The sequence below is a fragment of the Polyodon spathula genome, chromosome 6 (genome assembly GCF_017654505.1).
Source record: "Polyodon spathula isolate WHYD16114869_AA chromosome 6, ASM1765450v1, whole genome shotgun sequence".
Lineage (NCBI taxonomy): Eukaryota > Metazoa > Chordata > Actinopteri > Acipenseriformes > Polyodontidae > Polyodon > Polyodon spathula.
In genome coordinates this window covers 74356353-74369789 of record NC_054539.1, presented here as the reverse complement: position 1 = coordinate 74369789, position 13437 = coordinate 74356353, and the positions used below count along the sequence as shown (strand labels likewise).

General features: G+C 38.2%; 1 protein-coding gene across 4 annotated transcripts in view; it reads right to left on the bottom strand.

Annotated features, from left to right (window-relative positions):
• LOC121317622 (collagen alpha-1(XII) chain-like) overlaps nucleotides 1–13437 on the bottom strand; it is an 85857-nt gene that overhangs the window by 40775 nt on the left and 31645 nt on the right. For 2 of the 4 annotated variants that reach the window (XM_041253758.1, XM_041253756.1), the window contains exons 14-30: nucleotides 12128–12397; nucleotides 11161–11427; nucleotides 10832–11024; nucleotides 10036–10160; nucleotides 7875–8027; nucleotides 7665–7784; nucleotides 7349–7513; nucleotides 6992–7138; nucleotides 6216–6355; nucleotides 5869–5998; nucleotides 4090–4235; nucleotides 3798–3927; nucleotides 3417–3553; nucleotides 1776–1905; nucleotides 973–1112; nucleotides 734–866; nucleotides 564–590 (exon numbers count right to left, since the gene is read on the bottom strand). In XM_041253758.1, coding sequence (XP_041109692.1) covers nucleotides 564–590; nucleotides 734–866; nucleotides 973–1112; nucleotides 1776–1905; nucleotides 3417–3553; nucleotides 3798–3927; nucleotides 4090–4235; nucleotides 5869–5998; nucleotides 6216–6355; nucleotides 6992–7138; nucleotides 7349–7513; nucleotides 7665–7784; nucleotides 7875–8027; nucleotides 10036–10160; nucleotides 10832–11024; nucleotides 11161–11427; nucleotides 12128–12397 — 2553 coding nt within the window. The remainder of the gene's footprint in view (nucleotides 1–563; nucleotides 591–733; nucleotides 867–972; nucleotides 1113–1775; nucleotides 1906–3416; nucleotides 3554–3797; nucleotides 3928–4089; nucleotides 4236–5868; nucleotides 5999–6215; nucleotides 6356–6991; nucleotides 7139–7348; nucleotides 7514–7664; nucleotides 7785–7874; nucleotides 8028–10035; nucleotides 10161–10831; nucleotides 11025–11160; nucleotides 11428–12127; nucleotides 12398–13437) is intronic. The other 2 variants (XM_041253757.1, XM_041253760.1) reach the window with 2 other exon arrangements.

Below are 13437 nucleotides of genomic sequence, written 5' to 3'. Positions count from 1 at the left end.
GAGGGTTAAATGATGCTACCTGGTACTACACAGGGTTAAATGATGCTACCTGGTACTACACAGGGTTAAATGATGCTACCTGGTACTACACAGGGTTAAATGATGCTACCTGGTACTACACAGGGTTAAATGATGCTACCTGGTACTACACAAGGTTAAATGATGCTATCTGGTTCTACACTGGATTAAATGAAGCTCTCAGTGTGCTTGCTTTGTCTTCCAGAAAAGTCTGTTACTGTTTCTTCAGGATCAAAGCATGTAGTCAGTAGGGGAATCAGCTGTTTGATTAATTGCAGGAAATAATAGACCACAAAGCAGACATCAAGCTTTAAAACGAAAATACAATGTTGGACCTGTGCTTCTTTCAATACTGTACATTTGAGACGTGGCGAATGGAGGGTCATGACTGTTAAGATTCATGAAATTACTGTATTAGCTACAACCACTTTCAATGTAAGAACTATAGGGAACCTAAACATGATAGCTATGCACAGTAATATTGTTACGCTTTTAATGCTTAATGTTAACTGTCCTCTTTAAAAAAAAACTAAAAAAAACCTTACCTGGTGGTGGTGGTTTATATTCTGTCACTAGAAACAAAAAATGAAAAAATGTATAAATAAATACATATGTAAAACCAATGTTAAAATAATGTTAAAATAATGAACATTTTCTTTTTTCTTCTTTTTTCTTTTTTTGTAGAAGTATTTTAGTTTTTTAAAGTGGGTCTTACAGGTGCGCTGAGTGCCCATTAGGTCTTCGCTTTCCGATTCATCAGGGTAGATAGCAGTAACCTGCACTTTATACAGTGTATCTGGTGTCAGATTCTCCAGCAGTTGGTTGTTTTCGTCACTGTTGAGGATTGCCTGAGAGGAGAAGCAAAGCAGCATTAATCTAATCTTAATCAACTGAAAACATTATTTTAGACATAAGACGATGACAGTCCAAACATAATATTGCTGTCTTCCTTACATGTTGCATGTCTGTGCCTCCCTCTTCCACCCAGCCAATCCTGTAGAGTGCCACATCTGGAGCCCCATGGTCCCATGTAGCCCTAAAGCTGGTCTGCGTCACTTCAGAAAACTGCAGATTTGTAGGAGCCGGAACAACATCTACACATAGGGACAAAACATACGACATACTTATTTTATAAATTAGATGGGAGTGTTTTTGGTAATTAATTAATTACAGCCAGATGTTCACAGTTAATCCTCATACAGTCAACTCAATTAACTGGGGTAATGGAATGGAGGACCCCCCCCCCCCCCCCCCCCCCCCCCCCCCCCCCCCCCCCCCCCCCCGGGTAAAAAAAAAAAAATACAGATAATGCAAAACCTAATTTATAGTTTCTTAAGTATTCAGGTATCCTTGATTTCTCCATTGATTTCCTCTTAGATAAACTGCTTGAAGAATCAAAGCTATTTGCGTATGAAATCAAAACGTCCTGCTTTTTTAAAATCACAAACCGTCTGTTCACCAGTTCCATATTCCACTGAAAGCTGTGTTACAGCACTACCTTCTTCCAGCTTCACAAACACTTATTTTTTCTTGAACTGTTCAAACAAAGCATTTGCGTTTACTTGCCGACATGTTTGCAGTCACTGACCTAATAACGGAACCGCACATGCGTAAAAGAATGCGCTCGTACAAGATAAACTGGATTTGGTAAACCGGATAATTGAGAGATGATTGTATATCTTAATGGAACTGTTACTTTTTATTAGTGTTATCTAATGTGTTTTGTTACAAAGTAAGTCCCTTTTGATTTGCCTTACCGGTAGTTGCTTGTCCTATCATTGGTGCTGCTGTTCCTTCATCATATACAGGAGTAACTGCAACATCATATTCAGTTTGGGAGATAAGATTCTCTAAAACTTTTGTTGTTTGACTGCCATCCACTTCAATCTGCAAAACAGCATGGTCAAAATGGTCATATGTTTCATATCTTAAATACATCTGTTAGCATTTAAGAGCTCTGGTCTATAGACAAATAATAGCATGCCAAGGGAATTTCTACTACAGATTCCTGGACTCACATTTCAGTGCAGTTACAGAGTTGATGCTTTTACATTGTGCAAAGTGGCCATTTATTTGACTGTTATTTTAAGGATTAAAGGCTGGATGCATGCTTGCCATAGTCAGCCTCTAGTAACCTACTACTAAGGAAAGCCTAGAATCTTGCAGGCCTACACCCGGTGTGTCTCTCTGTTAGGTCACAAGGGACTTTAACCTCAAAACATACAATTAGAATTATAAGGTATAACTACTGGAAACCATGTAGGCAACATTCCATTTCAACACGCTAGTGCCTATCTTTCAAGATAGCTGTTGCTATCTTTCACCCAATGAAGAAGTAGCAGGAAATCCAAGCCCTTAACTATTTTGACACTTGCAGTAAAACCATGGGTGTTCTGGACCAAGTCCCCAAAGAAGATCAGCCTTGCCTCTACAGACACCTTGTATAAATATCCTCAAAAATATATCCAAACAAAAAAGTTCAAAGGTGGACAACAGCAATGCTGTGTTTGTGCAGTCCTTTATCCAATAATATAAAGTTGTCCTCAGAAGTTAGCACCTTCAGTAGACCAAACCCATAAAAAATACACCCCATGTAATAGAAGAAAAGAGGCATTGCTGTTCACATGACTGCTTTAAAATCTCCCGTGCTACCTGGTCCACAAGACACAGCGGTTCTGCGGTACTTCAAGCTATTCCCCATGTGTAAGGAACAATTCCAATTACTGCTGAAAATGTGTTAGCCAAGTAACTTATTATCCCCTAATCTAATTTCAAGGCACATATCATTTACTGTTTCTCAAACAGACACCATCTTGCTTGAAATACTTGTACCTTTGTTTTAAACATCTTTAGCAGGTTTAAGATCGTATCGACCATTCTGAATGCCACTTAATCATGCAAAGAAGTCCCAATTAAAATGGTTTCGCCCACCCCCTCCCCCAACTGAGTCACTTTAAGGCATGTAAGAGTTATGTCTTTATTTTCAAAAACAGATAGGCGAGTCCCTTTACATAAATATAGTATTGTTTTATGTATTTGACTTTTCTGCTTGATGAAAGAAAATCTCTGTACTGGTACAAACCATGCTCTGAATTTTACATTTCTGCCATTTCAGATCGGTATTTTTATTAAATAATAAAATTAAATGCTGTTTGTATGGCTTTTTTAACCTTCATAGTTAAGACACTAGAACTAAATTCCTACAATTTATCACACAGGTGCGTTCGGGTGATTAGACAGTCACAGACTGGATAATTGACTCACTACTGTATATATAATATCTCAGTATATACAGTTGTAGGCCCATGATAGAAATACACCAAACAGTGCTACAGCATGGGGTGGAGAGGTTAAAGAAACATCTTGTGTTAATCCCCAACTAGAATGCTTCCACTCACCTCCTTGGACTCTCCAATGGTAGGCTTGTATGTGATGATGTACTTGCGCACTTTGCCTGGAGCTGGATCCCAGGTTAGTCTCATCGCACTGTGTGTCACTTCTGTGATCTGAAGTTCTCCAGCTGCCGGCAGTGGCACTGAAATATACACCGGTGCAGTTTTAGCGTAGGTCAACCACAACCTCAAGAGTAGTCATGTCTCTACCTCACCACGTATGATGTAAATTAATGTTGAATAGTTACAGAGTTGTTTTTTGAAGGGATTAGGAGTAGTGTGTAAAATGGAAGATTCCAGAAACACAGGACACACAGAGAAGCTCAGACGAAGCTGATTTGAAAGTTACAGGAAACACTTAAGGTTGTATAATAAAATGAAACGCACATGTCACTTCCTGTGAGGTCAGGGGGTCACTTGCTGCCTCATTGTGGAGTGCGTAGATGGTCAGTGTGTATTCAGTGTTGGGGAGCAGCTGTTCCAGTTGAACGTCTGTCACATCATACCCAACCCTCAACTGAAAGAAAGAAAAGTCAAGCACAATTGTGAACTACACTTTGAAAACGCTGGTTTTATTAGTTTTACAATTTATTAAAAGTGAGGTATTCCTTAATTTCCTTAAAATAGCCAGTTTGCATTCCATTGCATTCACTGCTAGTTTTGAAATGCTGTATGTTACCTCCTTTTCCACTGCTGGTACTGTAGCATTAACTGGTTCATAGAGCATCAGATACCCAGTCGCTCCACTTGCTGCTTCCCATTTCACTCGCATTGTAGTCATGCCGATATCATAGATATTCAGATTTCTCACAGATGATAGAGGCACTGCCAGGACATGTTTAACACAGAAAGGCAATGTCAAGAAAAGTCAACACTAATTAATTCAATGTATCAAAAAAGCACACCCTCCTCCAATAAGCTATCCCTACTACATTGTAAACAAACTTCAATAAAACTAAACAGACTTACATTTAAACAAGTTAACAACACAAAAATGCAAAACTGTATTACAAAATCTGGACCCTGCCTCGGTTGGAAATACTGCATCAAACAGCACATCAGAATCTTACATATAGAATATATATATGACAGGGAAGAAGATCTGCCAAAAGCTGTCCACCTCAAAGGAAAATTCATTGCTGTGCTGATGATACTCAACTATACCTATCTCTGAAACCTGGTGGCTCCACATCTGAAAATAGTCTGACTATATGTGTTGCTGATATTAAGCAATGGATTATCAAAAAACTTTCTAATGTTAAACTCAGATAAAACAGAAATCAAAAAATCAACTAAACAAAACAAATCTATGTGCTTCTACAGAAAACTTCCTTTTTGCACTGAAGGCTGAAATTAGAAATTTAGATATAATCTTTGACCCAGCTCTTTTACCCGAACCTCATATTTGGAAAATAACTAAAGTGTATTTTTTCATTTTAGACATATTGCTAAAATAAGACATTCTCTTTCACTACAAGATGCTGAGAGAGTGATGCATGCTTTCGTAACATCTAGAATGTATTATTGCAATGCCCTGTTTTCTGGTATTCTAAGCTATGTTTGATCCTGATTTCAGCTTGTGCAAAACGCTGCTGCCAGGGTTTCAACAAAAACAAAAGAGCATGATCACATTACCTCTGTGTTAGCAGCCCTGCACTGGCTTCCTGTATGGTTCAGGATTGATTTTCAGGTCCTGCTTATAACTTATAAAGCCTTAAATGGGTTGTCTCTGTCTCATTTAAATTATCTTTATGCCCATATGTTCCTAGACAGCCATTCCGATCCCAGGTTGATGGGCTGCTTACTATTCCTAGCATTTGTAAAAACAATACAGGTGGCAGAGCCTTCAGCTGCAGGGCCCCTAAACTATGGAATGATCTGTCTAGTTCTTTAAGGGAAGCACCAACCATTGCAGCTTTTAAAACCTGATTAAAAGATTCATTTTTATAATCTATCTTATTTATCTGAAAATGATTGTGCTTTTCATTCTTTCGGTTGTTTCTTTTATTGTCTTGTGTTTTGACTGTTTTATTGTATTTACTGCTTGTATTGTATTCTCTACTTTTTATTGCTTATTGTTACTCCTTTTATAGCTGTCAGTGTAGTGTTTTGTCCAGGTAAAGCGCTTTGTGGCAATTTATTGATTGATTGATTGATTGATTGACTGATAATATCGATAATATCTGCTTGCCTGATGATCTGGCATTAGTTGAATATTCCAATACTGTTTCCATTGCTCACTTAAAAATATATAAAAAATGAATGGACACATTTGGGGTTATGAAATCTGAACACAAACAAAATGAACTTGAAATCTGATTCATAGTAATCAAGGCTGGGGTATTGGGCCAGGAGACAGAAACTGATAGATGTCCATAAGAGTAGCTATGACACTCAGGTTAGGTCTGGATTGTAATATGAAGGTACATAGCTGTCAACAGTACATAGCTGGACTTACATGTGGCTTCTCTGCCTTGCAAAGGCTCGCTGCTTTGATCTCCATTGACGGCATACACATTAACCTTATACATGGTTTCTGGGTCCAAGCCAGAGAGCACGGCAGTTGTAGTGGATCCATCTACATATAGCTGAAGACAAAAAAAAGTATTGATTTCCAAACACATTAATAAGCGAGTCCTTTTTTTAGTTTAACTATGTTTAATGTTATTAATGTGTTGTTACAATATTATAATACAACCACAAATTAGGGAAGTAGGGTAATAAGTAAGGTAGGCTAAAGTTAATCTTAATAACTGCTTGACTACACGTAAATGTCTCTTTCAAGAGTATTCTATGAGCACCAACCTCCATTGGTTTGTCTCCTGCTACAGTCATGTACTCCACTCGATACCTCTCTACAGGTCCGCTGGGGGCAGTCCAGGAAGCTCGAAATGACTGAGCCGTCACCTCTGATGTTATTAAATTTGTGGGAGCGTCTGGTCCACCTGCAGCAACATGAACATGCAAACAGAGAGGTTCACAAAGATTGCTTCTCAAACACTACAGTGAAGACGCTGTTTGGCTTTTCCACCCAAGCAGTTCATTTGGGGTTGTTAGCACATTTCGCTGGTATCTTTAGTATAAAACATCCATTCCATTTCATAATGAACTCAGTCCAGGCCAACACTCAGATCCTAAACAAAAACATGATATATGTCTATAACAATAAAGGACATAAGTTCTAACACGGCAGAAATTTTCTCTTTTCTGGAAAGGTGTACTAAAACACAGGCTTAAATAGCGCCTCTGCCTAGTTACGCAACTGTATCAAAATATTAATACAGATAATACGTTATTCCCCTAATAATGATCCACAGTAGGCTAGGACATTGCCTGTCACTTTATATACTGAAGATTTCAGTCTTGGCATTTTAAATCACTGTTAAAACACCCCCCACCCCACCCCACCCCCTTTGTTTCCTTGGCAATTGCCAGGGTAACAAATATTTAAAAACTCGTACAAGAGCAGCAGTTCATAATGGTACTTTGATGTTTTCTCTAGCCATCTATTTCTAGCTAAGAGTTAGATAAACACAAAAGGCAGGCATGGTAACTGTCATTACATTTCAGAGGGTATTTACCAGGGCCTTTCACACTATTACAGAGGTTACTGTTAAGATCATCAACAATGTCAAGAAGAAAGGAGAAGTCAGCCACGTTGTACATGTGAATCTCATCTGGGTCTGAAGCAATCGACCTCAGCTCATTCTCATCAGCATTCTTAACACCTGAAATGATAAGAGACAGCCAACGCATCTGGTGTTTAGCGTTTGACAGGACAAACCTGATAGTATAAGGCAATATACCACTGAATGAACAGCTATGAAATCTAGGTCACTTAAGCAGTTAAGCACAGTATTAAAAAAAAAATGTAGGTCGATATTAGCCTTTGTATAAAAAAAGAAAATTGTATAAATACAAATAAAAAGCCTACACACCGACAGCATACAGTTCAATATCCTGGTCCCGTAAGCTCTTAGAGCTTTTGATGATGTCATCTTGTGATTTGCCGTCAGTGACTAGGACACCTATTTTGCGTGCGTTAGGACGAAGACCAAACTCAGGCTTAAAGTTGTTCTGGAGAATGTAATTCAGAGCCAACCCTGATAGAAAAAAACAATAATCAGTTAGAATGTGGTACAGTATCCCTCACCATATTCAAAAGACAAAAACTGAATATAATTGAATTATAAAATATATTATATATGGAAAGACGTAACTAGTTCTAACATATATGTGCAGTACATAGCATACCAGTTAAAGTGTTGCCTCCTTTATAAGGCAAGTTAGCCACTGCTTCCAGCAAAGATTTCCTGGTTTTGTGTGCATTAAGATGCCACTCTGTCCTTGGATCTCCACTGTACTGGGCCAGACCTTGATAAAGACAGTTACAGAGTTAGGGCCTCATTGTGCTCCATGCTCAAATCAATCTGAATGTTTTTCCCAGATTTTTGTACCACTCACCAACTTGCACTCTGTCAGGGCCGATGTCAAAGACTCCTACCATGCGCGCAAGGAATGCCCTGATGGTTTTGAAGTTCAGACGCCCAATGCTCCAGGACCCATCCACAAGCACCACAATATCTGCTTGTGCTGTAGTCTTACATTGCACTTCTGCTAGGCCAGACAGAGAAACTGATTAACACACTGAGCTGTTTAAATGAAAATGTGTATATCATTCTGGCAAGAGATCTCACACGTGAAGACGTACAAGGGTATACAACACAGAGAGATGCACTGCACTGACACAAACATTACATAATAAGACAGAGAGGAGAGGTTGGGAAACAGCTTGTACAAAATATACAATTAATACAGATTTGACACAATGAACAATATTTTTCCTAAAAACATCAAGATGATTATTACAGTGTCTATAAATCAAATAAGATGCTGAAGGTTTCAGGTCACAGTTATGAAAACATTTACAATGCTGAGGATTTCAAGTAAAGCTTCTGTTGGTGCCGTGGATCTCTTTTCTTTCCATGCAGTTCCTTGGCTTCGTGCCATTTTAGCTTCTGGATTCGACATGGAAACCATTTCATGAGGAAATGCAAGCCGTCAAGACATGAAATATGTCAGGGGTTCTTCTTTGAGAATTATTACACATTCCACACCAAGGTCCGGAGCTAGTGTTCAAGATACCTGAAGGATGAAAAGGATTTTCTGTCCCCTGCACAAAATGCAGCCTCTTATTTATATGCTGTCTAAGGAGGTAGAGCTGTCGAGCAATTGAAAGAAGTTAGAAGTTTAAAAAAAGCATTTGGTTAATACAAAACTCTCTTACTAGCACTTTGAGTATTTAAGACCACACCTACTGCCACACACCTGTGTCCCGATACTGACCCATTATTGGAGTATAGTATGCTTGCTCAGTGCCGTGTAATAAAATTAAAAAAAAATAACACAATGGTCGAAATTCTCAAAGTTCTGCTTACAAATTGCCATTAAAACACAACAATTTAAGAAAACTACAAGCCCATAAATGAAGTGGCTGTTTTTTTATTTTCTTTGTTGGTAACTTTATTAGATCAATAAACAAAAACATGCTAATGACAATTTGAGACTTGAGTCCATTATGATTTCTTTACTTGTTAATCTATTTCAAACTAATATTCTTATTAATTAACAAAACCTACAACAATAAGATCCCATCTGGTTTTAGCCATTAAAGACTTTAGTAAGAACAAATGTATTCACACTGCGTATGTGGCCAGAGGCCTCTAAAATATGTTTAAGCTTCTAAACAAACAATAAAGATTATAGTAAAGCCTGAAATTAATAAAACTGCTGTATTTCACTGTATTATATACACAATAGCATATTACACTGTATTACTTACAATAGAATATTACATACAATAGTTTTGGATTTCCATTTGATTTGCAACTTTATAACTATGAAATTCATTATTGACATGATAAGTGGTTTAACGATTACTGTCAGCATTAACTTTATTTCTTTTGTTCTTGTTTGAACACCTCACTGCTGCAAGCTGTAATTGTCATTTTACCAGCTCTAGATTATACGTATACGTGGAATTGCTACCTTAGGGTCATTAAAATCCTGGAGTCTTATATCAAAAACATATCTGCTAGATGGATGCCCAACTTTACACTCTTGCTAGGTTGCAAAACACTAGTAATTGAAAACAGGTTGTTTTTTTGGTTCCTTTTTCCTTTCAGAAAATAAAGACTACTACATGTCAAGAAAGTCACAGATCAACATACATGTCAGCACACGCCAACTGCATGTAATGCTGTTAGTTTCTACCAAACAACTTAACGGTAGAGAAATGTAACTCATTTTTATTTACATAAAAGAACATCTCTTTAAAAGAACAGAGAATTGGTTTAAAACATCTGAATAGCTATCAAATATTCTGCATTCTGGATGCCATACAGAATGGCTTAATAGTAAGCTGTTACTGTTACACTTTGTTATTTATACAGACAGCTAACACCTTCCAATGCAACTTTGTCAAGATTACTGTAGTTGTGTAAGTACGATGCATGTATTGTGCACCAATATCTTGTGAGATCCTAGCTTAATTACTATGATGTAGATTATAGTTCACAATTGTAAGTAAGTTTTAGCTACTGTAGAAAACATGTTCTATAAATACCTGGAGTGACCAGAGGAGGAGCAGCAGGGTCATCAGAAAGAGTTGTCTTTTCTTCACCAGCTAGAGGCATACTCTCTCCACCATCAAACATCCCAGCGACACTCACTGAATACTTAGTTCCAGCTCTGTGAAATAAACACAGAAACAAGCTCTGTGGCAGGGGATTTGGCAAATGCAACATCTATGCATTTGGAAATGTGTCCTGTAATGAACAGACGATGAATCATACATTGGAGATTAATTTATGTACACCAGGGAGTATGTATGCATGTGTGTGTGTGCGTGAGTGTGTTTACTCAAAACTAATGAAAAAATCTAGAACTTTTTTATTTAATTTTATGTAATAAATGGGACGATTCAAGTGAGTTTTTTGTTACTTTGTTTTTATTAATAACATATAGCTTGATAATCATAAACTGCTCTTACAGTATATTCAATTGATGCAAGTAAATACCACCATCCTTTAAATCACTAAATAGCACCCACTCAGGCATTTTACATCGTTTGACCTACACAAGTGCACTACAGAGGCTCACATGCAGTCTTAAATGTTTCATTTTCATAACCTTCAGTGGCGATATGTGTGCGGTATGAATAGACCACATTCTTATTTAGCATCACCCTAGAACAGCTCACTGAATATCAAACCTCCTTTAAATAACTGATCGTGGCAAGTGAAGAATAATGACATGATTTGAAGAGTCGTTGGAGTCAAGTCAAGCTCATACCAGACCAAAGTGGAACTCCTAGTTTTACTTCACTGCTGTGACTTATTACACGCTAGATTATTGCTTACCTGAGTTCTTCTAGTACAACTGTGTTGTCATAGGGCCCAACAAGCATCTCCCCCAGAAGCACTTCGTCTCCCCGAGGGTGAAAGGTGACTTTATACCCTCGCACTTCCCCTGGTGCAGGATCCCAGGATACCCGAAAACTAGTCTTAGTCGGTTCAGAGGTCTGAAGGTTTCTGGGTGCTTTGTATGGAGAGACTGAAAGGGAAGAGAAGAGATAAAGTTACATGGGTAATTAATATGAGGTCCAGTCAAATCGCTACATGGTGTAGATATCTGTGGTGTGTATCTGCTCGGACACATCACACTTCTGATTAACTATGGACCCACGTACGTGTCGTTCCGACTCCTTGCCTTGTTTTCCCTTCTCCTTGTTTGTAAATGGGCTGCACTATGATGTCATAGGAGGTCCTGGGCTGCAGTCTCCTGAGCACTGTGGATGTCAAGGTTCCTGGCACCTTGGTAGCAATCTGTCGGCCACCAGCAGTGGGCCGGTAAGTGACACGGTAGTTAACCACGCTGCCTGGAGCTGCCTGCCAAGTCACTTTTAAACTATTTTCGGTTTCCTCATTTACAATCAACGTCTTTGCATCTGGAGAAACTAAAGAACAATAGAAAAAAACAATTCATTTAGTACTGGTATCCTATGAAAATATATATATATATAATATATATATATATATATATATATATATATATATATATATATATATATATATATATATATATATATATATATATATATACACACATTTTTTTTTTTTTTTTTTTTAGGGGACGAGTCACAGAGGGAAGGACTGGGTTTGCTGACATTCAAATTGTGCTCAACATCCCGGTCAGAAACAGTAAACAAGCTGCTCGAAAGATTTTTTTTTTATGAATTGTTTTTTTTTTTCTTAGAAAAAGTAAGTGAATTCCCAGCCGCTGAAAAGTTTCATTACTCTGCTTGTCCAATCTGTCCGGTAAGGAAACCTGTGACCAAGGCTGCAATTAGTGATATGCTATACCTTGAGTATATCTGCATGCATTTGCCAATGATCTATCACAAAGCTTATCAAATTATTAGGACTTGAAAGTCTTGGTAAGCAATAGTCTTATCATTAGATACAAAATCACTAAGCACTTGGGACACTTTTACACAGAAATTGTTTCTCATTCCATACATGCGCTTAATATCCTAATTATAAATGCATGCAATGCAATTGTCTCTACAGATTTAAACTCATTGGAGCAGAGTGAGGTAGTCTTGAATTGGTTAATGCATATGGCAGACCCCCATGACAGATATAGACCCTGGATACCTTCTGTGGTGGCCTCTCCCGCAAGCGGGTCTCCTTCACCGCTGCTGTAGCCTGCAAAGACAGAGATCCGGTATTTGGTTTCAGGCGTTAGGTTCTCCAGGACAGTCTCTGTCATGTCTCCAGGAATGCTTTTCTCTCCAGACTCGTCATCGAACAAAGACTTCCATGCTATCCTGTAAGAACGCACCATCCCAGGGGCGGCAGTCCAGGAGACTCCAATGGTTGTGTCTGTAATATCTTTAGTGACCAGGTCACGGGGGGAGCCACGTTCTGTCAAGAAAACAGAAGGAAGAATCAGCATGGTCTTTCAGATCGGTAGGAACAAAATTTTACAGTATTTATTTTTTCAACTTTTTTTTTTTTTTTACTTTCAAATAGGCCCATTCCTTCCTACAATGATATCCCGACCACCAAATGGACAGAGTAAAATGGTCTTAATATAGAGCTTGTCTTAATGAAAGGAAACAGGGAACTGACAAAGTGGCCTTAATGGGAATGTGTTTTTGTAAATTGAGACAGTCTTTGAGAGGTAGCTTACTGTGTACTGTGTTCAATTCCTATCTCCACAATACAAAAAGGACATTGTGGCCCTATAGAGAATCCAGCGACAAGCAAAACAGGGTTTACAGGAATTAACTGAGATTAGGTTGAGGAAACTACATGTATTTTGAGGAGAACAAATAATAATATGGAGTGACTGCACTGATGTCTTTAAAATCTTAAAGGAGTTAACAAAGTCAACCCTGTTCAATACTTTAAGAGCACCACAGAAACTAAGACCAGAGCACACAGTTGGAAATGAAGTGTAACAGGCAGTTTTGTGTGCTACACTGCCTTTACAGATTCTATCGGCGAGACGAGATGAGGTCAAAATCCTTAAAACCATGAATGCAGACAAGCCCACAAAGTTTACATCCTAATACAGAGTATGATTTCTGGGCACTCAAAGAGAGATCAGTAATAAAAACTAATTTCCATGTGTGGAATTTCTAATACTTCTTCCTTGCTCTAGCTTTATGATTAATCAGCATAACTTCTGAAAATGCTGAAACCCATTTCCCTTCTCTGATTGAAAGGCACTGTCTTCCAGCAGTGTTATTTCCATTATACATGAAACTCAATCCATAAAACTATTTGCTATGAATGCAGATGTCCGGCTCTCCCTGTGGAATATACATTGAAAGGCCAGAAAGAGTGAGCGTATGCACAGATGGTGAGTTATAAAAGAGTCTGATTCACAGCACGCCAGAGCTTGCCAGCACATATCTGAACATGCAATACACAGCTACTTTCACTGTGGCCATATCAGC